Source organism: Triturus cristatus, chromosome 12, assembly GCF_964204655.1.
Source record: "Triturus cristatus chromosome 12, aTriCri1.1, whole genome shotgun sequence".
NCBI classification, from domain to species: Eukaryota; Metazoa; Chordata; class Amphibia; order Caudata; family Salamandridae; genus Triturus; species Triturus cristatus.
This window is the reverse complement of record NC_140595.1, coordinates 547,805,004-547,833,002: the sequence shown is the minus strand read 5'-3', so window position 1 is coordinate 547,833,002 and position 27,999 is coordinate 547,805,004. Positions and strand designations below refer to the sequence as shown.

Sequence of the window (27,999 nt, the reverse complement as noted above, 5' to 3'; positions counted from 1 at the left end):
TTTAACATGATTAAATAGTAAAAAATCCTCCAATTTGTGGCAATTGGACATTCGATATAGCTAATTTGATTATGCTGGCTGGTTAGAGAGAACAAGTAAATGTACAAGGTCATTCTTGAGTCAATTTTTCAGTTGCTCAAGGAGGGACTTGTACTTATTGTCTACTGTGTAGTAAGTGATGCAAAAGGCAAGGATCAGGACTGCTCACATGACCTCATTAAGCCTTCGTTTGTGACTCTCATTAGGTCAGCTGAGGAGATCTTGCCCGAGATTTTCTTAATCAAGATCATTACTTCTGGTTGTCTAAAATCCTATTGTCAAGCATGGAGTAGATTGTTTAGATAGTTAGCAACTGAACATAAAACAATAATATATACATACAATACATACAATATATATATTATAATATATACAAAGCAACATAACACAATAAAAACATACTAAGGCATAACACAACAAAACTACCAAAAGAAAATGAAACGCAACTGCAACACAAAGACACAGCACCACATTAAACAAGAGACATTACCACTACCACAACAAAACAGCAAACAACAAATTTCCACAAAGGTTCTTGACATTCATTAGCACCTCTAGAATCCTGTCTTCCTACTATGGTGGCAAAAGGTGTTTGAAGCAAGAACTGCCTTAACTTACTAGCAAGGAAATGAAATAACGTAAGTCAAACAGAAATTCTGATCTGGCCTTCAGAGGTAATGCCAGGCTCCATTTGCTGCTCTTTGGAACCCTGACAGAATGCATCTTATGAATTTGTAGTTCGTCTATCAAGCCATGGCACAGATTAGGAGTGTCCATAGCTCCTTCTTAGAGAGGAAACTGACTAAAAATGTTTGCGTAAGATCGGCAACATCTTGCATACTTTTCAGAAATATTTGGATCTGGTGTTCACCATGACCTTTTGAATTGGCTACAATTATATGTATAATAATACGTCTACTTATAGGAGCTTTCAACCACCCCTCTTCATCCAGTGGTCTGTTTTTGTGCCATTCACATTTTTGCATATCAGCCAGAAACCGGTCCTAGGAAGCTTGTTTCTGGTCCAGGGAAGGCATGGCTTGGCAGTTTGGGCTGGACTGTTCCCATGAGGCACAGGGTCAGACTGATTTGCATATGGCGATGTCTGAACTGGGGTGGCAGAGTGGGCTAAAGAATGGTGATGGATCAAACCCAGATCTGTTGACTGGGTGTGAGTGTTTGATTGGTTCTGATGCTCCGTCCATCATCACCCCCTTTTGTACTGCTTTGTTCGCCATAAGTTGGCAGGGTATGCTCAGACGTGAGTCCCTTGCTCACTTTGCCACTGGATTCAAGCAAGCCTGGCTGAAGACGGCTGAAATGCCAGAAACCGGTCCTAGGAAGCTTGTTTCTGGTCCAGGGAAGGCATGGCTTGGCAGTTTGGGCTGGACTGTTCCCATGAGGCACAGGGTCAGACTGATTTGCATATGGCCATGTCTGAACTGGGGTGGCAGAGTGGGCTAAAGAATGGTGATGGATCAAACCCAGATCTGTTGACTGGGTGTGAGTGTTTGATTGGTTCTGATGCTCCGTCCATCACCACCCCCTTTTGTACTGCTTTGTATTCACAATCACCCTTAGTGCTACTTGGGGGTAGATATGCAAGTAAGTTTGAAGTTCTATACAAGTTAAATTACTACCCACTGTTACTTAAAGTTAAAGCATTGTTAGCGGGATGGAAATCGCTTCCTCTTATCCTATTGTTGAGGGTGACATTGATAAAATTGGCGATTCTTCCCTGGTTTAATTTTTTTCTTTTCACCCTTACCCTTTGCAATGAATGTAGCATTTTGTTTTCTAAGGAAATAGAATCTATTTTTTTCATCTTTTATTTGGTTGGATAAAAGTACCAGATTATCACTTAGCACTTTATATACAGGTGTGCAGAAAGTGGGGTGGCCTCTCCTAATTTGAGAGAATATTATTATGCTTATTTTGCACAATATACGCTCAGATTTCGTATGATACCTGAATCATATGTAGTTTTTATGAATGACCTGACGAATTTGATTTTAAAAGAATATAATATATTTGATATTTTAAGATTGAATAAATCTCCCAAGAAAGTTAAATAGAAGACTCTACATTGTTTTTTTAAAAGATGTACTTTTATACGCATTATTCGATACCCTATATTAATGCTGCAAAACGTCTGTCCAATATGGTGTCTGGTGTAAGGATTGAGCAAGGCACTGTATCCCAATGGAGGGCAAAGGGTTTCTCTAAATTGACAGACTTTATTGCTGAGTATAGCTGGAAAACCTGGCTCGAAATAAAAGTACGCATAGGGAAAAACTATCGGCTGCAGTGCTCCTACAGTATATTACTTCTAAGATTAAAAATTATTGATATAAATTCTGTATCAAAGGGCAAAAATTTGGTTGTCAGTCTAATCGAAACCTCAATCCCAAAGCGACTAGATGGTTGGAAAAATTTCTTGCACTAAGTAAAGCTGTAAGTAAGTGTGAAAACCATGAAGGATTTGTATTGTCAAGGGAAGTTTGGGGTAAAATTAATACATTTAATTTTACGGTGTTTAAAGGACCTAATTGGCGGAGAAAGCAGTTTTATGCAATGTGGTTGTCCACAATTCCTTCATGAGATTAACCCAGGATTGTTGGGCCAACGTTTCAGATGTGAATCTACAGTAGTCGCGGTCTCACGTAATCTGGCACTGTGTAGCTCTTCAAGATTTTTCATACACAGTTTTCAGTATCTGGAGCGGGCTCTGCAAATACAGTTTGTACCTAGTGCCTCGTCGGTGCTATTAGGTTATGACCCCACATTGAAACGGGCCTCTAGATACCAAAAATGTATATAAGGTTTCAATGTTGGGGGCCAGAGCCCTGCTGCTGCTGCAAAGGTAGAAATCACAATGAATCCCTTCTATTGGAGAGTGGATTGGGAAAATGAAGCTAGTAAGAGAGGAAGCGTCACTGCACGACAGTCGATGTGGAGGAATTATAAGCTTTAAGGAACTGTGGGCCCAATTTATGGTCGGTTAAAGGTTCTGATGGGCAGGGCTTGTTGGATAGGGAAGTTTATATAGTTGTTTATTGTTTGGAGGAGTGCAATAATTTAGAGCTATTCCGTTAAGAGGAAAGAATGTATATGCTCTGTATGCTTTTGTCAAGTAAAGTCATGCACAGATAGCTCACTCATGGAGTTGAGGAACTCTTGGCCGGAAATATATTGTAATGTGTAAAATCATTTACTTTTTGGATATCTTGTATGAAATTAATTGTACAGATTTTGTTTTCTTTGGTGTATTTCACTTTTTTTTTTTTTTAAAGATCCATCCTTAGCAACTAATGGCATGCATTATGCTCTTTCATGCCAGAATACTTTTTAGATGTGTTTTTCAGTGCATCACAAACCCACTTGTCAGTTAATCCTTGGGTCTCCCAGACCCTCTTACACACGTGCCTAGTTCTGCAATCAGCCCTGTGCCCAGATAACTCACCAAAGTGCTTATAAAGTAACCCAGCTCTTCGACTTACCTCCAGCTGAGTTACCTCCAGCTTAGTTATTAAAATTAATTTAAGTGTGATCTCTTACAGTGTTCTCGAATAGTGTGCTTACGAGAGCCCATTCAGTGAAAAGGCCAAACATGCCTGTACATGGCTCTCCTGCCTTTTGGTTAGGATGCCCTACACAAACACAACCTAATACATGCATACATGCATGCATACAGACACACATATATACATGTAGACCCCTTCCCTCTACCACTTTTCCTATCTCTCTTCATCTTTCCCTCTCTCTTCATTAGGTTTTTTCTCCCATTCACTCACTTTGTCTCTTTTTCTTTTCATCACAGATTATACTCCTCCACCACATAACACAGACACCTAGATTTATGCATCATAAGTGCATAAAAGCCTTGCGTTTGTTGTGGCAGGAGTAATAAAGGAGCACTTATTGCTTGTTGCATAATAGTAAGCTAGTTTTGAGTTTCCTTTTTACCCCCTTGTAGAGTAATGTCAATGGTTGAGACAGAAAGGATTCGCTGTAGTTTAAGGATTTACCCTCATTTTGAATTATATGTAGGGCCATAGAAATTAGGCAATAGTAGAGGACCAAATTATGCGGCAGTGTTGACTAAATTATGTGGCAAAAAAAGACAAATTATGTGGCATAACGAGCCATATAGTGTGATAGTATTACTTCATTATTTTGTCATTTTTACACATGTTAGCACAGTCTTAGCAAAAGTTTCACCTCATTAGTACCAGATACATTGTCAAACAATGGAAAGTTGATCAGTCATCCTTTGCGAAGGGCCTTCCACTGCAAAACAAAATGTCTCACTACGTTTCTAGTCGCTTTTGACACGTGTGAGCTAGAAACAATTTTTTGTGTGAAAATTTGCAAATATGCAGCTGATGATTAATTATGTGGCAAATGCAGCAAATCCATAACTATGCAGAAAACTCAGCAGAATCGCATAATTCTAGTGGCCATTGTTATATGTATGCCTGTCTCACATAACACCACGTCCCCTCAACCAGAACACTACTCTTAGATATAACTCTGACGATTTACTGTATAGCAGGCAGGGAAAAGTTAAACATGCCTATATTACCATTATCTCCAGTCCTGAGTGCACGATTACAGATGCACAAATGTAACACAACACTATTCCCCAAACTCAGAACAAATTCTTTATCTTTTCAGCTACCCTTCATTTGGCGCAGTCACAAACTCTATCTGAAGAGAAGCAGAGGAATAGAGTGGGAAATGCATTATGGCCTGAGGGAGCTCAATTGGACTCTGTCAGTAGCAAAAAGTCATGTTTACACTCTGTAGATGCTGTTGCATTTTTACATTAGAACATTCGGACCTTAGTCAGGCCAAAAAACCCTGTGCTTATTTCTTTGATAAAGGTCTTCCTTGAGAGCAAAGGGCTATTAATCTGTTTCTCAATGGCAAAAAGCTTAGGCAAGTGTGCAGAGAGTGAAAGAATACTCAAATATGATTTATTTATGATTTGTATACACTGCTACACTTTCCTCACACAGGTGTGTTCTACATTTAGGAGAAAACCAAAGGTCTCTCTCCGAACTACATTTGAGCACACTCAACAATAAGTTAGATAAAGAGAGTAAAACATGATATGGAGGATGGTGTAAGACATCAGTGCAAGATCGGGGGTGCTGACGAGAAGCAAGAACATTGAACCAAAAAAATGGGTAATAGTTCTCTTCCGCTCTTGGTGAAGAGGGGCAAAGACGAATTAAGAGCCTAATTACGATTGCGGTCGGTGACCGACCGCCATTGCAGATGGAATGAGACAGGCTGCCAAGGACTCGGCGGTCCCACCCACCATAGAACAATTAGATCACTGTGTAGGCAGTCATAAACTGCCTTTTTATACTGCAGCTTATTCTGTGGCCCAGGAAAAGGGCTGCAGTACTAGCTGTAGTGCAAACAGGCAATTTGTGCTCATCTAGGCACTATGTGCCATGCACCATGTAGTGCCTGGCACATGGTGCATGGATGTGTGGGAGGCACTACATGTGACCCCTATGGCCACTTAACAGTGGCCTACAGGAGCCCTGATTGGGGCCCACAAAGTCCCTTTCCAGCTGCTTTTTCATGGCGGTGGGACTGTCAACACAAGCATTGGCATAGCCAATAGGTATCGCCTTTGGGATCTTATAAGTGTTTAGCCATGCAGCAGGTTATTACCTATTGGCATGCCCACACACTCTCAACATTTTAGAATAATGGACATGTTTTTGAAAAGTTGATATGAAATGAGCCTAGGTGTGATGGAGATAAATGGGCAGCATGGCAGCATGCCTAGAGTAAGGGTGCTAAGGTGGGACGTGGCAGGTGTAATGGAGATGAGCGCGCATGTGTGCCTATTGACCTTGCAGCATTATTATGATATGATATTGAGAGGGTGGCTGTATAAAAGGGGGCATGCTGTATTAATGGTGTTGCAGCGTGAAAACAGGTTTATTTAAAATAAAGTGTGGCAGGGCCACTTGCACAAACCTTTTTAAGTTTACCCACAGTAACTGCATGTTATCAAAGATTGTGGTGCTCCAAGGAAGCGAGCGGCCACCAGCGCTCTTACAGTAACTGAGAAAACCCAGTTTGCACAATAGACAGATTGTCCTGAGCAACCAACACATATATGAAATAAGTGTGTCCAAGTCTTCTTGATTTCAGGACCGACCTGAAAGCAAGTAGACTTGGACACACTTATTTCATATATGTGTTGGTTGCTCGGGACAATCTGTCTATTGTGAAAACAGGATTGTTTTGTTTGCTCATGTGATAGAGGACTAGGGCTACGTAGGGACCAACATAAGCAGAATTGCGGGCAGCCATGATAATATAAGCACAGTGTTTTATAGTGTAAAGACACAAAATGTACAATTAACAGTGTTATAGAATAAAGAGAACATGCACACTTGAGACCACTAAAAACAAACAGAAGCTAAAAGACCCCTGTGTTTTAAAAAAAACTTGAGTATAAATGCAACCGTAATAAAATATAAAGCGCAGTGCTTTTCTTTTTTTTTTTAAATAAATACGCCCATGGCTAAATATATCGAGCCCGATAAAATAGCAGTACAAATTTAGCCTTGGTGATGATACAGATGTTAACGTGTCACAAAACAGAGTTTAAGTGATTTGCCCAGAAATACACAATATTTACCAAACGCTAACACTCACAATAACAAATACACATAAAGCAACAAGTGCAGTGGGGGTTTTGTATATTCATTTAGCTGAAGTGACTTGAGGTGAACAACATTCACTGCTTAGGGGCATGAAGAGATGCAGCGGCTGCGTTAGGCCCACTGCTGGTATGGGTGGTGGGGGGGGGGCTAAATGGGGGTATGGTGTGCCATGGTTTCATGAACCTACGGGATCATGTTTGGCACTAACATACAGTAAATAAAATAAAAAAAGATAACGTATAGGCAGCATGGCTAAAGTGCGGGTGCAATTGTGGGACGTGGATGTTATATTGGTATCTAGTGTGCAGATGGACCTTGGCAGCATTTTTAAACAAGTGGGAGGGGTTGGGGGAGTGCACAGAATAGAGACGCCCTGGGAATGCTTCCGAACACACGCGCAAAGCAGCAGCTGTTTGCTCTTTTTCAAAGCACATACTCGTGCTTGTGGCGCGCCCCTGCACACTCCCGCAAGGTGGATGCCGCCACGAGTATGTGCATCAAAAAAGAGTAGAACAATGGCTAAAGATCCTCCTATGCAGCGCATGCGCGCTGCGTAGGCGACACCTAAAAACGCAGTCGGAAAGGGATATCCTAATCCCTATGGCGGTGCCTGTGCAGGCAAGGCCCCTATTGTAGGGTTAGGAATCGGACTTTGATCCTGTCGGAGGCAGCAGTCCTACCCCTGACCTCTGTGCTCTGACTGCCGGTCTCGTAATCCAGAGTTTGGACCGATTGCCAGGTGATCCGCCCAACATCGTGATGACCCCATAAGTGTTAAAGTGAGTACAGAATAGTAGTGTTTTCCTTTCTATTCGGACAGGGCCAGTGCTTTCCTGGCATCTGAGATCCTTTGAAAATATGTTCCACGAAGAGGAAGCACACGCGTAAATACATTTTGTTACAGCTGCACGTTGATTGGCCCAATGAAGTCTTATAATTTAATCAATGCATTTGATATCATGGTTATTAGTGTAATTATCATCACTATTACTAGGAGAATAAACTTGTAACTTCAAGGTTTATTTTTTTCATTTTAAAACCGTAATCTGTTTCATGTAAATTACAATTTCACATCAGGAACCAGGAGAAGACCAGCAGATGCTCATCAGATTTCTGGGAAAACATGAGTTATCTTTGCAATAATCATCTAAATAGCTGCGTTTGCAAATGAAGATACTACAGTATTAGTACATCTAAACATCTGGGCTTTTGGAAGCTACGTCATGCACATGATTCACTGACCATAGTGCAAACACAATGGAAATGTCTTTGAAATTCTTGAAAAATAACATCCGGTTGTTGAAATATTGCTTGTGGTTGGATCTTTCATCTTCTGAAGTCTATATGGAAACAGTCCAAGGGGAATCTGGACAAGAAAGGATCAGAAAATGCAAAACGGAAGATGTCTGTCGGAGACGGGACAATTTACAGCCCAGATTATGTTTGCACATTTTGTTTATTTTATGTCCAACACGCAGCAAACAATTTAATCAGATGGGTTTTATGGAATATATTGGCATATTTAACTTACCTTTAAGCCCCAACTTTATGGTACCAAGGTGTACCGAGGGCCTGCAATTTAAATGTCACATGTGTGCCGCAGCATCCACTACAGTGACAATACAAACATGACCAGGCCTGCCACCAGTAGCCTGGCTGTGCGGATTTTAACTGCACATTCAACCTGCCAAAATAATCCATTTAGACAGGCCTAAACCTTCCTTTTAAATATTCATAAGTATGTCTTGTGGACTATAAGTTAGGGCACAAGATATTTTAAAGTAGGACATGTAAAAGTTTAATGTTAAATGTGTGCTTACCGTATTAGCTGTTTTCACAGTAGCAGGGTTGGTTATTTCATTGGAAAGCAGTGGGTGCAACATTAAGTTTAATAAAGGTTTTCTGTGTCCGGGAAACACCCAAAGATTGAATTTGTTGACTTTTTGAAATATTTATTGCAAGCTCTATTCACTGGTCAAGTCAGACTTTTAGTAAATATTTTGGAAAGCAGACATTTAATGTTAAATTTGCCCTGCCTGAAGTCCCTGGAAGCTAAATCAGCATTTTGTTCTCCCTCTTCTGCCAGCCAGCAATTAGCATTTCTATAGGTATGAATAAAGTGTGAGCTGGGGGGGCATGGCTAACCGCCAATCACGGCGGACGTGCTTTAGCTGAGCTCCGGGCCGGGCCTTGCATCCTGAAAGAAACTGAGTATTTGCGGGGCCATCCAGAGTCACAACCTGACAGACAGACTCCTGAAGCCCAGGCCCACACAAGAAACAACAAAAAATTGGTGTCCAGGGCACAGAACAGAGGTGGACGAGACAACATCATCGACCCAGCACTCGCTGTGGGTGTGTGGGCTACCGTGAGCCGAAGGGACCTACTACGAGCACATCGAGCAGAGGCCCTCAACTGTATATATAAAAAGCTGTCCTGAAAACAGAATGCCTGCCAGACTACTCGCCACTCACCAGATCCGTGCTGCTGCCGGAACGTACAGGATCGGCTGTGTTGAGGAACTAGTCACCTGCAGTGGGACTGAGACCCCTACCTGTGGCAACGGAAAAGAGTTCCTCGAGACCGGCCTGCCAGAGCAGTGCCAGGAGAGGATGCTTCCTCTGGGTCCCCCCTGAGCTTTACCCCGAGCGGGATCGTGACCGACGGCCACCCCGAACAGTGGGTGTCTGCCACAACGTACAGTGGCGCGGACGCATGCGGAAATATACCAAACTCGGTGCCTGAACCCCCACCATCTAGGGGCGAGGAGGAGCACGGCAAATGTGGAGTGCACATGGGGCCCTGGGCCTCCCCATTACAGAAACCAGGTGGGCAGACTGGACACGAACGACCAAGCCCCGGACCCTGGCATCAACGGCCCCAGAATAAGAGAAGAGTGCCACGACCGCTCTCAACCCCCATTGCAGGGAGCAGGCGCCAAGAAACAAGCGACCTTCCTACACGAGTGGGTGAAGGGATGGGCACTAACTGATGCCTGGCGCATTAAAAGTCCGAGCGGCGGAGAATATTCATTTTATTCTCCCTCACATATGCTACATACACAAATAAACAGGAGATTTTTCTCTTTATCCCAGGTGGCACAAATTGCCCAAACCACATAACTTGGGAAAACACTGTCGGACCATAACCCATTCAAGGTAACTTTCTCTTGGGGGAACATTTCTTCTCCAATACCAACTTGGACACTTCAACTTCAAACACTAGAAGACCCTGTATTGCATGACACTCTAGCCACAATCATCTCCAATTATTCCTCAGAAAATGCAGATACTACAACATCATGACAAGTAGAAAGGGAAGCATTTAAGGCAGTTATTAGACGGGTAGCCATCAGCACAATAGTAGGAACCGTACAAACGATTAATAAGGAGCTAAAAGAAATAGAAAACAGACTTGGCAGGCCGGAGCAGATAGCAATCACTGACACCTCAAAGGGAGCGGATCTTCAGGAGGCCCGCATCACAAATGTGGAACTCTTGGAGCGATTACGGGTTATAGATCACCATATAGATACACAAAAAACAACATGCTGAGGCAGCTAAGTCTGTCTCTCTTCTGGTCAGGATCTTGAAAGATGCTCCATTCTCTGCCACTATACAAGAGATCAACACGTTAGATGGAACCACAGTACACATGCAACCGGACATAAATACTGCACTCAGTATTACGAAACATTGTATGCATCACTTAGCGAACCCGAGCAAGATGCAGTGGAAGCGTTCCTATATGGTCTTGTATTCCCCCAATTGTTAGAAGAACACCAAAAAGAGTTGGCAGAACCCATCTTAAAGTCTGAAATGAAAGAAGCGATTAACTCCCAAGGATTAAAAACCCCGGGGTTGGACGGCCTTCCGGTGGAGTTTTATGAGACGTTCTCGTGAACAATGGTCCCACAGTTAGAGAGCCTATACCGGGAAGCCCTAGATACAGGGTCTCCCACCACACGACAGGCAGTGGTCACATCCCTCCCAAAACCAGGCAGGAACCCAGGGCACATGTCCGTATTCCGACCGCTCTCTTTGCTTAACACCGAATATAAAATATTAAATACAATTCTGTCCCGCAGACTACTTTAACACCTGCCAAAACTAATACACATAGATCAATGCGGTTTTATGCCTGGCCGTAGCACCTCCCTCATTATAAGGTGACTTTATCATGTATTGACTTCCACAATGGCGGATAACGTTGGGGCTAGTTGCATTTTCCTAGACATGAAACAAGATTTCGACACATTAAGCTGGAAATATGTGCTAACCGCCCTTTCGAAGTTTGGGATCTCGAGGGAGTTTGTGAGCTGGGTTAGCTTACTATAGACCTACCTCGAGAGCCTGCACGGGATTCCATATTTCACAGCCCTACCCGGTAGCACGAGGCACATGGCAGGAATGCCCGCCATCCCCACTTTTGGTCATTTTAGCACTCGAACCCTCAGCTATTAAACTACATTCTGTGGCCCCAGAGAAGGGTATCAAGATCGGAAACATCACCCATATTCTCTCATCATATGCAGATGACATCATTCTTTATTCAATCAACCTGCAGGGTGATCTTGACCCCATCCCAAGTATATTTGTGCTATTCCAAAATCTCTCAGGCCTTGCCATTAATGAGTCCAAATCATACGCCTGTTATTTCAATGACACAGCATGGGTGGAGCCGATCCACTATGGTCCCTGGACATTCCCAGTTGCACCCACTGCTTTCAAATACCTCAGTATACAAATATATAGAGGGATATCTATTACGTGCAACCAAGTCACTTAAAAATCTGATTATATTCTGGACCTCACTCCCGCTTTCGATGGCGGGATGAGTTGCCATTTCAAAAATGGTTAGGCTCCCAAGCCTGCTATACTAATTTACAAATCTGCCTATAGTAGTACCAACAAACATCTTCAAGACTTTCAACACGCTGCTATTAGAATTAATATGGGGTGGGGGCCGCAGGAGAGTGGGTGTTTCAAAAATTCAACTGAGTACGGACCAGGGAGGCTTAGGAGTCCCGGACTTTAAGGCATACTGCTATGCGAGCCAACTCCAATGGCTATCATACTGGACGGCAGATCATAACCTCCATGAGATAGGGATGACGCAACAGACACTAGAACAGGGGACCCTTCATACCCTTTTACTGCCTGGAGGAACGACTCCAACAGCGGCTCCCCATCTGCTGAAAACAGCCCTCACGTATTGGAAAAAAGCATTACAATAAACTAATAGATTACTCCCCTATGCCCCTAACGTTCCATTGTTAGGGATCCCCACACTAACAAGAGTAATCACAGCTAGAAGCATTTCCAGATGGACACAAGAAGGCGTGAACACCGTAGAAATGCTTCTCGCTGACAGTGTGTTGGTAGACCATGAGAACTTTGTCCGAGAACAAGGGGTACCGAACTCTTTTCACATACTACAAGCAAGCATCAGCAGGTATATATGACGCCATTGGGCGGCAGATAGTAGAGAGCCCCTACACACATTTAGTCCACACACTACATCTTATGGGGAATGAACGGCACTTAACCTGATGGCTCTATAAGGGAATCTGATCCCACGCGTCCATCTCACTGGAGGTGCTCAGAGAAAAGTGGAGCACAGATATTGGTAGAGAAATAACTGACAAAGATTGGGACATTATATTGGCATACCCCAAAAAAGTATCCCGCAATGCTAAATTTCAACTTATCCAACGCAGGGTATTACACAGGGCCTATCTCACACCGCGTCGTTTAAAAAAGATGTACCCGCGGGCAGAAGATCAATGCCCTCGATGCTTTGCAAAGTCCGCAGATCTGCTTCATATGTTATGGGCCTGTCCTCAATTGGCCGCCTTCTGGGCAAATGTGATGAAGGTCCTGAGAACTGCCACAACCACACCAGGGGGAGACATGGCAGAATACGGTCTACTAGGGCTGCGCCATAAATGCAAGAAACAAACAGTGCAATCCCGATTTGCCAACTTAGTCCTGATACTTGCAAATCGCTCAATCACTAGGCGGTGGAAATCCGCATTGCCCCGTGCAATACTTACCTGGCGTGGGGAAGTAGTCAGATGGGGAAGGGCCGAAAGTATAGCAATAAGGCGGGAGGAAGCAAGGGGCCTAGGAAAGATCCCAATCGCACTAGAATGGGACACAATGCTTGAACTCTTTGTAGCCTGTGAAGATTCACTACAGTAAGATGCAGTGGTTTAAAGATTTACCGATGTTTACAAAAAGTAGACAACAAAACAGATCCCCCAGGCACTAACAAACCAGAGACTCGTACTGCTGTATAACATTTATATGGATAATACATGGAAACTGGGACTAAACTAACAATCATTTGGCCCATGGGAAGACAGGAGTGAGTCTGAGGGAGGGAGAGGGTGGGAATGTTTATGTTACATGTTACGGAGAGGTGGGGGGTATATGTTAAACTGATGCAGATTTAATTCAAATTCCAGTGACATAAATGCTGCTACTGCGATTTATACAAGTCACTGCAGTGTTTACATCTATGTACCGGATATATGCCAGTTGAAATGGTTGTTCTTTGAACATAGTATGAAACACCTATATGTATTCTGTAACATTTGGTTTGCAGTCATGCTGGATTATTAATTACGAAAATCAATAAAATATGTTGTTGTTTTTTTAAATGAATATAAATGAATAAGGTGTGAGCTTGCTCTTAGGACAGAGAGTAAGGCCTTGAGTGTTCCAAGTTATTGTTGTGCCCTTGACTGGATGGCCTGTCATGACAAACCAGCAGATCTGACACAGTGATGTCAACAAGAGGCCCACTCTGATAGAGGCAAGTGTCCCTGGATGGACAAAAGAAGGGCGCATGCTGGGGTGTTAGCTACATCTACATGCAACAAGGTAGGCCTCTTTGAAGTTAATCAAGTCCTTCGGGCGAAGCCCACAGGCCATCCTTTTAAGGGCACCCCAACCCCTCACCACACCCAAGGCATTTTGTCCCAGTCCTGAGAGCAAGTTGATACCTCATTCACATTAACTGCTAATTACTGACTGGCCGAAAGGAGGAAGTTCAGGCAGGAGAAAGGTAGCTTTTTAAAATTCATCTTTCCAAAATATTTATTAAAAATCTGACTTCATCAGTGAATTGGACTTGTGATAAATATTTCAAAATGGCCCAAAATGTAATTTGTAGCTGTTTCCTTGGCGGAGATGAGTGTTATTAAATTTCAAATTGTATCCCAATGCTTTCCTAAGGTATAGCCACCCCTGCTACAGTGAAAATATTTTTGAGGTGCTAATCACTGTACGGACATGTTTAACATTACTATTACATATTCAACTTTTCAATAGCCTGCACTTTGCCTTAATGGGAAGTAAGGCTTACTCAGGGGTGACTTATAAATATTTAAAAGGAAGACTTAGGCCTGTCAAAGGGGCTATTTTGACAAGTCGAGTTTTCAGTTAATACTTGCACAGCCAGACTACTGGTGGTAGGCTTGCAGTCATGTTTACATTTCCCTTGTAGTGGACGGCGCAGTGGCGTGCTACAGCCTACTTGTGACATTCAAAATTCACTGAGTACACCTTGGTACCATATTTCCAAGGACTTACAGGTAAGTTAAGTATGCCAATCAAGAGTTTACCAATTTTACCATGCTATTACGAGGATTACAAGCACTTAACCAATAGGGGTAAAGATCAGAAAGTTCTATAGCCAGCAAAAATCGGGTTAAGAAAAAAGGCCCAAAAATTCAGGATAACCCTGCAGAAAGGGAAAACTTCGAACAGTCTGGACGTTGCAAATATTTTTATAAGTTATATTTTTGCAAAAGCCAAACAAAACGTGAGGAACTTTTGTAAGAAAAACATTAACATACCAACAAAGATAGTTTAAAATAAATAAATAAATACATACATAAATAAATCAGTCAAAGGACAAATATAATTGTCAGTTGCCAGAGGATGCTGAAAGAAGTGCAGCAGTACAACTCCTCTTCTCTGACTGCTGCGCATTGTTCTGTACCACCATCATTCCCAGAAACAATAAGGCTTGGGAACTTAATGTGATATAGGATTGTGCACTTCTGTTAAAAGTCCAAGAAGGATTTCAGCATCGCTGTCTTAGATAGATTCTCTGCTTGGCTCAATGATGATAAAACCACATTGGTTTTACAGTGTCTCCATAGACGTATGTAATGTGTACCTGCTGTACTACCTGTTTCTCAAAATTAGAGACTGCAGCAGGCAAAAAAAAAGGTTAGGATAGCGGCAGTGTACACAAACTAATACTGTTTCCAAACCTCTTACGGTTTTGCACTGGCTTTCAGTGCTGCTTAGTAATAGATATGTTGATTAATCCAAAGAGCTCTGTGTGACTAGGCACTTAATTATATTTAAAAGAACTATGAGCCAGATGTATGAAGCACTAGGAGCAAAATAACGGTTGCAATTTGTGATCAGTATTTTAGTGACTAGTGGGGTATTTTGTGAACCAATCTATGTACTAATAGCTTGGTACGCAAAATACAGAATCATTGTGGGTCACAAATGACCTACCTCATGAATATTAATGAAATAGAACACAAATTGCGACCCACTATGATTCGCAGTCATCACGGGTCAGCGGACCACCATGTCAGAGATTGCTTTTAATTTAAGCAATTTTTTTCTTTAAGGCAGCCACTTTTCCTTGAAGAAACATAGGATGCGTGAAAAAAAATATTTACTAACAATTTTTAAGAGTGGGCAGGGGTCCATGGAACTACTGTCTTCTCTTGAAAAATTATTTTGCCATCATTTACAAAGGGTTCCCTTGGGACCCCATTTATAAATACCTTACCACCACCTACTGGATTTCGGTTAAAAAAACATTAATACATCCCACTGAGAATCAGTATTTGGAAGGGACTACCTAAAACGCCCCTTTCAAACATCTGTTCGGTTTGTGGTCGAATTGCGGTCACAAAAACCTTCGTACATCTGGTCCACAGGAACAGACCCAGGGCTTGCTGCAGATTTCCCCATTTCTAAAAGTTTTCTAAAGGAAGGGGATTTTCCAAGTGCAAAGAAAGGAACAGCTGGGAGAAAACTGTCTTGCATTCCAAGGTTTTGTCAACCAACGCTTCCTTTATGATGTTGATAATATCATGGCCTCTTGTAAAAAAAGACACATTTATACTAAATGTATACAATTACTAACAAACGCTCCATAAATGACTGCTGCTTTCAGACGCCTCATGCTGCACTTCATTTTACATTGGCCTCTGCTCTATCCTTGACTTGTTGTTTTATAGTGACTTTGCTGCCAAAGTTCTTCAGTCTCTTTACTTCCTGTTTTTGCTCAGTTATAATTTAGAGGCAGAGACAAGACTTTTGCCTGAATATTGTGGCTAATATTGCTCTGTTACTACTAAATGTACGCTTTAGGTCCTACTTATCAAAATGTTGGATTGTCCTGCCTTTGCATAACATTGTGTCTTGATTATTTTTGTGTATTATTGATTGTATTTCATGGCATCTTTTGCACAATATATGTTACTTTTGCATGATTGAGTGATTGATTGATAAGCTACCCTTATCAAACATCCTTCTACTGGATAAGGTCTCCCAGTAGGAATTACAGTTTACTACTAAATGGGGTACACAGTGCCTTGTGATATTATCTCTGTAACTGAGTTTTTATAAATGTGAGTCATACTACCAACATGGTGCACACCAGACGCCCATGTAGTATAAGAGATGTATTACAATTGCACTTCACTTTTCACTACTGTTGATGATTCTCCAGTGATGCTGTGTTTAAAATATGTCTTCTTGTTCTTTTTTTGCAGCACTTTTCACACTTTCAGGAAATGCAGATGGAGAGCCATGTAAATTTCCCTTCAAGTTCCTGGGTACTTCCTACGACAGCTGCACAACAGAGGGCAGGAGTGATGGATATCGATGGTGTGCAACCACGGAGGACTATGACAAGGATAAAAAGTATGGATTCTGTCCCGAGACAGGTACAAAACCTATTAATCTGTGGTACAAGTGCATTCCTGTATATTTGCAAGTTTGCAACTAATGCATTTCCCTATATTATAAATTGTACATTATTAACTTGCATATGTATTAGGATTTAAGTAATTTGTAGGTTACATGCTGACCAGTGTGCCTAAACATGTACAATGATTTATGCTTTTCTATTAACCATTGCTTGTGGTTGATAACCATAAGATTTGAGCACAACCTTAGTTGCGTATAAAATTATGTCAGTTTCAAAAAGCTGGGGAGACAAGATTTTGAAGGGGTACAAAATGTTACATTGCCCTAAATATAACCAACACCTTATCTCCCAAACCCAAGACCGAGATTAGCTCAAATTTATTCTGATGTGATTTTGTGTTTTCAATTACAATAACAATCACATCTTGCAGGGTTAGTGGAAGTTGCTACCCCATCACATCAGACGAGGTTACCCAAAACCATGTCATGATATGTTTTATCATTATCAAACACTTGTACATGAGTTTTTGAACAACAACCATAACAAAAAGGGCCTTGAGACATCAAGGAAATAACATCCTCGGTAAATCTCCATAAACCAGCGGTATTTAAATTAACCTCTCACTTTTAAACATATTTTGGAAATGCAATGAGATTATCTTCAAACATCTAATAATCAATTTCTGAAAGTACAAAGGTGTTGCTATTTAACAAAAGCTTTTTCCTTTGGTAACAGGAACTCAATTTCCTAAAAAATCAAAAATAAGTCCATGTCTAAAAAGGAGCTCTATTGTGTCCCAAAATAGCATTTTTCATTTTTAGCAAATGCATGTTTAGTCCGCTACGATTAGCTTGTCATTATCATCAAGTAATCTTGTGTACCGCTTTCATATATGAACAGGCTCTTTCAATCATTCCAATGTATTGCCATCACATTCAAGGAATAGACACCATTTGCAAAGGATTGCCACCATTATGCCAGGGCCACGCTAATATTCATGGGTGAACTCCAGTCGTCATGAATACCTACAACACGTCAATTATATTTATCATTATGCCATGACAGTCCCCACTTGGGTCGGCACAATAATGCCAAGAATGCACAGAACATCAAGACTGGCCACTATTACACTGAAGTGGTCACCACCATGAAAGGTGCATCCTCTATTAGCCCAAAGATGCTCATACTATGCCAGCATACTATTAGGCCAGGGTTAGATAACAAAATGTTTAGCAGACCCACAGTATTTCAAGGATGAAATGAATGTGTCAGTCTGTAACGCAACTTGTGCTCATGTAAAGCGCTCTGATACCTTTGGGTCTATAAACATTTAAAAAAAAGATTAATATCATTATGCAAGGAGTGATCACCAATATACTATGAAATGTCTCACTTATTTCAGGGGTTGCAACAGTTAGGCCACAGGGGCCGAAAAGTCAAAAATTGCCCCTTTAATAATAGGCGGACACCATTAGTCCAAGAAATCACAAAACATCATGGTTGATCATCAGCATACCAATGAATCAGACCGGTCATTCTGTCAGGGTGGGGCAGCACTATGCCACAAATGACCGACATAGTGCCAGAGAAGACTTCCCTTGTATGGCAGTTCTAGAGTCCCTCAATGCAATGCTAGCCTGGGATTCGTATCCATGAGCTACTTACTTACACATGACAAGCTACAAGAAGGGTTAGCCTGATGGTCGGAGAGCCGTGGCTTAACAAGGCCAACATTGTGGAGGCAAAGCTGCTGTAGCGGAAGACGCAGATCAACTTATCAGGTCACAAAGAAAAACATTACAGAGCAGAAGCAGAACAAATAAAAAGGTTAGTGGCAAAAACTCAGTTTTTGAAAAACAATGCGTTCTGGCAATTATCAGCCTCATGCATCAAGCCAAAAAACCGTCGGTAAAATACCGATTCGTTAATAACTCCCGTTAGCTAGTTAAAAATACCCAATCCATCAACCCAAAAGCAAAAATCGCTATTTAAGGAATCCTTAAATAGCGATTCTTTAAATAGGGATTCCTTAAATAGCGATTCCTTAAATAGCGATTGCATTTAAGGAATCCCAAAGTGAGATTCCTTAAATGCAATGCATCAAAGTTAAAAAATTAGCGATTTCGCTAATAGGGGGAGCAAATTACCATGAAGATGAACTGCATGGTAATTTGCAAAAACTTTGAAAAAAGCACTTTTGTGCATTTTTCAAAGTTTCATGTTGCGCACACACATGCCCTTAGAGCATGTGTGTGTGCAACATATGTGCACATATCAATTTCAGGGGTGCAATAGGGTGTCATTTTGACACCCTTGCACCCTTGAAATTGCATGAGCAATTTGCGAGAACCTACTGGTACTCGCAAATTGCTCATGCAATCTCCAATTCATTCCTATGGGGCTGGAGGCCCATAGGAATGATTGGGACGGCATTCCTTAATTGCTACTCGCTATTTGCTAGTCGCAATTAAGGAAAGTTAAGGAATCGCTATTTGAATAGCGATTCCTACATGCATAGCCTTTTGCTATTCCTTATTAGCGAATCCTTATTTTTCGCTAATAAGGAATCGCAAATGGCATTGTTGATGCATGTGCCAGAAAGTCATTAATATAAACCTGATACTACAAACCAACTATTGCCAACACTCTAAGAAGAGTGGGGTGAGGAATTAGATTTGTGTGGTGCTTCCCAAATAGGGAATGATTAAATCACAGAAGGTAAAGATTTATAAGACAGCTTTAGCAATTCTGGACATTGAGACATATCACAGATCTGAATTTATTCTACAACTTTTCTTAGTCCATTACTGACTCCTTGAATCAGTTGCATGAATTGCATTTGTTTCAAATGGAATGTGTGCAATTATGACTGCAAATATGGGTTATGGTCCTTAAACAACTGAGGATCATCAGCACCCATGGGTTTACAATCTCACATGGGTGTAGTTTTAGCCATTCTGAGAATTACTAAGGGGTTCCCAGGCTACATCCGAAACCTGTAACAGTCTGGATTTTAGACATGTTTTGAGAAAGGTTCCTGAATTCGCATTTAAGACATTGAGAAGGCCTGAAGTCCTTTCTGCTTGCACTGTTGTACATAGTTTGCACAGTTGCATGGGCATGGCCCTTGCATTTGTGCAAAGACATTTTATTTATTTCTGTTTTCCTCTACGGCAAAAATATTTTACTTGTGGTGAAACCCTTTCTCCTACACTCATACCAATTTCATAAGTATAATTTTTTTATTTTTTTATTTGTTTTTATTGACTTTTCACAGCAATTATCCAGACCTTGTAATGCGAGATATGAACATATTCGTACATGGCATAGTTACATAAAGTGACAACAAAGTCATAAGAGTACACATTCGTATTGCAGAGGATCTAGGAGATTTCTAAGATGTCATTGCGCAAAAGTCTGTAAATCGTAGAGTAAGTCCCTGACAGCAAAAAATTTTGTTAATTTACAACACACTCGCCTACATCAGACAAGTCCAGCATAACATTTTCATAAGTATAAATGCAGTGGATAAAGCTAGCACATCCCAAAGATGACTTGGTTCTAAATGTAGGGTTACAAGAAAAGATTTTTTTAAAAGATATTCAGTAAGCATACACAAACCAGTTCTTCATAGAAATAGTGACAAGAATTCTACATTGCCTTCATGCATGATTGATGGAATGTAATCACTGGAAGGGCACAGATTAATATAGTATTTTTGGCATTTGGGAGAAAAAATATATTTATAAACAAAGTATATGATGCTATTGAAGTCAGAACAAAGAGCAAATAGCATGTGCCTGATAATCCACATCTGTGTCAATATCTTTAGCTCATTTCTGTAAACTGAGAAGACTATAGGAACAGTGTCTGATGTAGACATCTTAAATTGCAAAGACTAACAAAGATCCCTCTATATGCACCTCTTTTGAAACCATACTCTAGATTACCTTTGATTCTAAAATAAACTCTGTGACTGTTATCGGATGAAAAAAAATATATATATCAAACACTCACAAAACACAAGAAAGGTCTTGTTTACGTTCTAACTAAATAAGCGAATGTCCCAATTTAATATCACCGTTACCCAGTGCTTAATTTGAAGAAGTGATGGTCAGTGGGGCCACCAGCACTCATTTTGGGGACTGACGCTTATTTTCCCCATTTGACATCAACCAAGAGCAAGAGAGGGGAAAAAGCGAAAAGACGGAGGAACAGAAAGACAGAAATACAGCCAAAAAGGAGGGAAGCAGGGACCGGCAAGGGTGAGATAAAGGGGCAGAGGGTGTCTGGTGGTGGATTAAAGAAGCATGAGATATTTTAAGACTACCAGGATTGGCATTCCGCATGCCAAATTTCAATGCACCCGCTGCAGGCTTCTGAGAAGAACTTCAGGCACTGGCACTCATTATATTACAAATCAAGCACTGCCAATACCCATATCCTTTCATCCAGGAAAGGGTGTGCATTGGCTTAATTAAGAATCTAGTTATATTAAAGTGGCCATTTCCAATATATTTGGACATAGAAGAAAATATGTATGAATGGCTCACAATAATAGTACACAGGCATTCAAGGTCAGTAGCATTAAATAGGAAGTGACTTTTATTCATAAAAACAAACCTGGTTACATTAAGTTACCCTAGAGTTATTTATTGCTGGCTTAAGTTCAAATGTTAAAGCTTTCATTTAAAATCTGAATTATTAAACATGATTACAGATCACTCTCTGCCTTGACAGTTTTCAGGGGTGTATATTTTTTAGCTGGCCAAATCTCGTACAGATTTTCTAGGTCTTTATCTGAAATTTTGAAATTGTTAGAGTATTAGCACACTTTGTCTGAGCTCCAACGCACCATAATTTACCTATTCCCAAATTTAGGGAGGCCAAATTCCCCCTTAAATACAGTTGGATCAAATTTAGATTAACTAGACTGAATTCAAGACATTTTTAAAGGGTTCCAAAGACATAAATAAACAGTAGGAATGCAGAATACTTAAGAGAAAAAGCAAATGAAGTCAAAAACAGAGGTTGATATAAAAATAGTAAAATGTAATAATTACCTGCCATTAAAATGTTAGGGGTGACAAGAGGAGCAATAACAAAAAAATAGGATCAACCATTTTATAATGAAGGTCATTGAGCTTATATTTTAAGGGATTTATATTTGGGCAAAGATCATCTATGGTAAATGCAGAAAGATCAAAAAACATTCTACATTGGGCCAATGGTTTTGTTTAAGATGCCTGTGAGTAATGGTCCGGCCAGTTCGTGAGTTTCCCAGTATGGTGTGTGGGTGCAGATTTTGTTTTGCCGGTGAAAAATATTACATGTAACTTGTTGAAGCCATACACAGCCCATGACTGCTGCAGCATCCACAGCAGGTTCTATGCTTTGGATTTAGTACATGTGAAGAAAAGTCTCTAGGCACCTGAGAGCCCTCCAGAGGCCAAAGGTGGATAGCAGTCTGTTATTTCCCAGAAATTCGCTTCTTCTGATGAGTGCAGAAATCTTCAATAATCTCAGGCTAAAGGCAAAGTCCAAAGTGTTTTCCAGAGCCTCGGCTGGCTTAGCGTGCATAGAAGAGATTTAGTGAAGTTAAAAATGGTCCGAAACAGGTGTTGCCCTAAGCTGAGATGTGAACAATTCCCTTGTATCTTCACTGCAGACTCAAGCCTGTACAGATGATATTTCACACTTAGGTTCCTGCTAAGTGTTTCTCCCACAAAAATGTTTTTTTTTATGCTCTTTGTTCTTGTCACTAAGGGCCATATGTAGGTAGCAACACATTTACCGATTCATAAATACCGAATTTTACCGATTCGGTATTTATGAATCGGTAAATGTGATGTAGGTAATGAATCGGTAAATTTTACCGATTCGGAAAAATTTGGTAAATATGAATCGGTATTTACCGATTCGGTAATGAGGCATACCTTCCCATTGATTCCTATGGGCCTGGAGGCCCATAGGAATCAATGGGAAGCCAGTCACCATTACCGATTCGGTAAATACCCATTTGGTAATGGGGGGAGCATATACAAGGGTGGCAGGGTGTCACATTGACACCCTGTTGCACCCCTGATTCTTGCATGTGTGCACATGTGGCGCACATACATGCCCTAAGGGCATGTATGTCTGCCACATGGCACTCTTACATCTGCAAAATATTGCGTTTTGCAAGGTATTCGTTATTTATCACCAACCTGTATTTGGTGGTAAATAACAAATTCTTAATTCTAATTTGCACTCTTTAGAGTGCTCCCTACATTCAGGATTGGGTATTTACCGATTCGGTATTTTACCGATTCGGTAATTTACCGAATCCTGAATTATGCCTCCTACATCCCAAATAGCTAAATACCGGTCGGTAACGGGATATTTACCGAATTTCGGCCGTTACCGACCGGTATTTAGCTACCTACATGAGGCCCTAAGTGTCAGGCTCTTGACTTAAACTTTCCTTCCATCTCAGTTGCTAAATCACATAGATTTTGCCCCGCATTTCAGAGCACAGCACCTATAGGCAAAAGCTCAAGATGATAATAGGTTCCTTGTACTTCTTGGGAAATGAACTAGTTCTATGCTTTCAGGAGCCCAACTTGCGCAGAGACATTCTTCAAGCTGTGATGATGAGTCCCCTTTACCTGGATGACTTACAGGACCTGGCAACACAGATACTATGTGATTTGTCTTCTAAGCATCAAGGCTGTGCGTTTTATATCAGAGCAGGCCCAGGTCTCAAAAACAATAACAAACATTCTCTCTTCTTGGTGTTGATGTCAGGTAAATAGTGGAAAACCCAAAAACAAAAAGTAGTACATTGGTGACATAAGCAAGCAAACATCCTCTAAGCTTGTCATGCAGGTAAGTGTCTGAGATCAGCGGGTCACATCTCTGTATTTTATATAAAGATTTGCTCTCTTAATTGTTATGGATATCAGGCACATATATTAATCAATATCCCAAGCTAGGCAAACAATTAGTTTGATCAGAAATATGGCTTGAAAAATTTGAATTAGATTTCGATGTTGGGCTTCTCGCATTACATCACATACTCATCTCTCTAACATTGTGGAAAAGCATCTTCCTGTAGAAATAACGCTAGACCACCTTGTTTACCCAGACAGTGTACTCTAGAGGTTTCTAATATTTGAGTGCCAGAGTAGTACATGCTTATGCTGTTATGGTCTCAAGGAATTACACCGATCTTGACTAATTAAAAACAAATGTGCCCTGACCAAGAGGTGAGGTAGATAGAACCTATTGAAAAGCAATGGGACCTCCCACATGCAGGAGACACTATAAATAGTCAACGTCAAGCCATCAGCACTCACTAAAACAACCAAATAGGAAACAATGTTAAGGCATTTGGCGACCTGGGCTTTTGATACCGGAGTGATCCCGATGGAGCAAAGAGGCTTAAGGACGAAGTGTTCCACAATGGACCACTGTTTTACGTTGTAGGGAACTGCAAGGAAGTCAATGTAGTCAGTAGGTGGTCTTTGCTGCTGCTTCGTTGACTTCCAAGCAGCTTTCGACAAGGTGGACAGTGATACACTTTGGTGCAAATTACAGCAGTGAAGGTATCGTTGGGCTTGGTAATGGAGCTCCATACTGGTAACTGGGTTCAGATTGATCTTGATGGACGTGAAAACCTGACTAGGAAAATTCCAGTTGAGAACGGCTTGCAGCAGGGGTGCGTTTTAGCACCCCTGCTGTATAGTCTGTTCAGACGCTGCGTGCAACACACAGTTTTTACTAAAGGTTGGAGGCAGGCACATTAGTTGCCAGACAATCTGGTGGTGATGGATCCTACACCGAAAGGACTGCAGCGGAAATTAAATGCTTACTGTCTAGCAAAGGAATTAACGATGAATGTTGACAAGACAAAAGCAATGTTTTTTGCTAGGAGGGAAAGGAAATATGTGTGGTTCCTAGGTAACGTAAGATTAAAGCATGTTAGAGAGTATAAGTATTTGGGGGTTACTTTTTCAGACAATTTGAGATGAGATAAACAATTTGCTATACATAAGCTTGCCCAATTGGAAGTGAAAAGATTTGACCGCATGTTTAATAGTCATACCTTTGAGCTTCTTAGCAAAGTTTCTAAGAACTTCGGGCACTGGCACTCATTATATTACAAATCAAGCACTGCTATTACCCATATCCTTTCATCCAGGAAAGGGTGTGCATTTGCTTAATTAAGGATTTAGTAATATTAAAGTAAGCTAATCCCATATGGACCACAGGTGTTGGCTTTGGATATGCAAGTAATATGGGAAGGGCTAGAAAGTAATTTCCTAAAACTGCTTCTTGATCTCCCTAAAAATGCTATAATCCAAGCTTTATGGAAGGAGTTGAGAACCGTAGCCTGGAGTGTGCTGGCCGATTCCAGAGCCCTGCGCTTTCATTTGTCTCTTAAAGATGGGAGCCCTGGCTATAAATTGTAGGAGCAAATCTTCCGTGAGATAATGTCAACTTTCTCTGATACTAGGAACCCAGTGACAATAATGTCGAAGCACTTTAATGTCCAAGAGATGTGCATGGAAGAAGAGGAAGTGGTTTTGGTTAACCAGATCAAGAGAACACTTAGGCAAAGCACTACAGAAACCAGTTGGACAGAGGATTTTCTTCTACCTTAAAACTAAGAGTTCAGTTTGTAATTCATAACATCACAGGAGAGCATGAATTTGTTCCCATATCTTTATAATATCCCAGATAAGCTCTTGCGGAATGAAGTTCTGCGCTTGAAGGTGGGAATTGACCCTGGGTGGCGCATTAAGGGATTAAAAACAGAGGTTACTAAGAACAATAACCAGTGCCCCTGTAAAAGAGGTAGGAAATATTCAGTGAGTCACTTATTGTTGGACTGTGCAGCATTTTGTATTGAGACAAGGAAGTGGGTACTTAAATTAGGGAAAGGGGGTTAGAGCTGATTCTTAGTCTTAGATTACGAGATGTAGATATAACAGTTGGCCAATATGTGTGTAAAATCATAAAGACTCACTTAGTCCTATCTTCCTATTAGTGTTTAAGATCTAGGCCGGTATGGGTGTGTTTATAGTTAGTAAGGTGATGGCAAGTAAATGGCAGGATGTCCCAATAGAAAGGTTGTGATAAGCTATTATGCACTCTGCACTTTAGAATACTGATTTGGGTATAATGTATTGTTTGTTATTGGTTAAACATGTATTGTGCTTAAAATGCTGACTGAGGCAGAATGAATTGTTCTTCTATTTATCAAATTCTTAATATTATTTTAATGAAATGTTTCAAATGCATGGGAGTTCTTGGGTGGTGGATTCTATTGGGTCAGGGTTGGGAACAATTTTAATGTTTATTTATTTATAATTGTATAATTTATAAGTAGGCGTGGCTGAAAGATGCAATCATGCATGGTTGTTTAAGGGTATTTAAATTGTCGATTTTAGGAATCCGAAATATGTGTAATATTTCTAGAAGAGTATATTTCTTGGAAATAAAGTATCTCTGAATCTGAACCTGAATCTCTAGTGAGATAAAAAAAAATCCTGTAATAGCAGGCCAACCCATGTTAAACCACTAACTGTTAATGGTTTGGTGACCACTTACTCTAATTTTGACAGTAACATTGGAGTATTCAGAAACGATTGTACAGGTGAACATAATTCAGAGCATCCTGATCGTTTACTAGGATATGACTTGATCTCTTCATAGAGGAACATCCATTTATACTGTCATGTAGTACAAATATACTGCAAAATGAGCTTAAAAGCCCAAATAATGTGGAAAAAGTCTGGCACTGTAAATTCCCCATTCTCTTACACTAATGTAAGTATCAGTCAGCCAGAAGCCTTATTTCTCGCTGAGACTGGGCTTAAAGAAGATAGTATATGAAGTAGTAGTGGCATTTCCTCAGGGCTACCTTATAGCCTGTAGCAATCACCAAAACAAAGCAGGGGTGGGGTTGCGATAATCTTCAAAGAACACCTTAAAGGGAATTTTACCCCGAACACCATTCTTGGGTGTGAAAGTATCTCTTTAGCGATCAAACTCTCTCCTACTTTTACCTTCACCGGGCTTTTGGTATATCGCCCACCAGGCCAGCTACCCAGTTTATTCAAGCTTATCGAACATTCTGGCTGAACAAAACCTTCTAAAATCCAGGTTCACCCTGCTTGGTGACTTAAATGTACATTTTGATAACAGCAATTGTGACTATGCATAAATATTTTGCATGATCTTGCTGCAATACAGTTCTCTCAATTGGTAATGTTCCCCACTCATAAAAAAGTACATCTTTCCAATCCAATTTTTACTAATGTCTCTAATATGAGATCGAAAGATATCCTCCCAGTCTACTGTCTGGATCACTACATTGTCCCATTTCTTCTTCCAAAAACTTGGAAAGAAGGTCTCTCCTGTGCAGCAGTCAAGGTTTAGTCGGTGCTAGTCCAAATAAAAGCTTGGATGCCACATTACCTAATTCCATTCCTGACATGCATGGAGAAATCTCCAAAATAAATACTACATTTAATGAATGGCAAAAAATCTAATTGGATAAACTTATACCTATGTGATTACACAAAACTAGCCGGCTGAAGGGACAGGCTGCATGGTTCTTGGCAGGGTTAGTAGAACTAAAAAGCATCACGCCTATGGTGCATCGTTGCATTTCACCCTCCTCATACTTCCTAGCTTGGACATTTTTACACTGATAGGCCATTTCCCTTTCTGCTCTTTCTCGGTACTCCTCTATCACTCCTTTCAATGTTGCAAGGGTATTGCTAGGTCGAGTAATTAACAATTCTCATTCAATGGCAGTTATGTTTTTTTCCTCTTGTTTGTCTAACTGGTTTTGTAGGGCCAATAATACTCCTGCTTGTTTTGAAATGGCCTCTCCTCTTATAACTACCTTGAAAACTTCCCATCGCCTGGAATGCATGAATACTGTTCTGGCGTTGATGCCAAAGTACTCACTGAGTGCTTCAACTACATTGTGTTTAAACACAGCATCCCTAAGGGCTTCTGATGGCAACATTTTGCTGTTTACTTTCTTTAGTTCTCGCTGGCAGTTCAATGTGTTGCAATATGGGGTCCTATTTCAACTACCGAGCTGGATATTTTTTTGGAGCATAGCCAAAAATGTGTTCTTGGCAAGGAGTTATGCACAGCTGAATAATGTGTATATATTCAGAGATTTGGATGAGTAACTCTCCTTATGTCTTCTAGGCCCTTTGTTCCTCTATAGAATTTTAAGATTTTTGGCAATGTTTTGAGGTGGTTTGATGTTTGGTGTGACATG

At 40.8% G+C, this 27,999-nt stretch overlaps 1 protein-coding gene across 1 annotated transcript in view; it reads left to right on the top strand.

Moving 5' to 3' along the window:
• The window catches only part of MMP2 (matrix metallopeptidase 2), a 181,736-nt gene that overhangs the window by 70,426 nt on the left and 83,311 nt on the right, over positions 1 to 27,999 (top strand). The window contains exon 6 of the mRNA XM_085636921.1: positions 16,555 to 16,728. Coding sequence (XP_085493047.1) covers positions 16,555 to 16,728 — 174 coding nt within the window. The remainder of the gene's footprint in view (positions 1 to 16,554; positions 16,729 to 27,999) is intronic.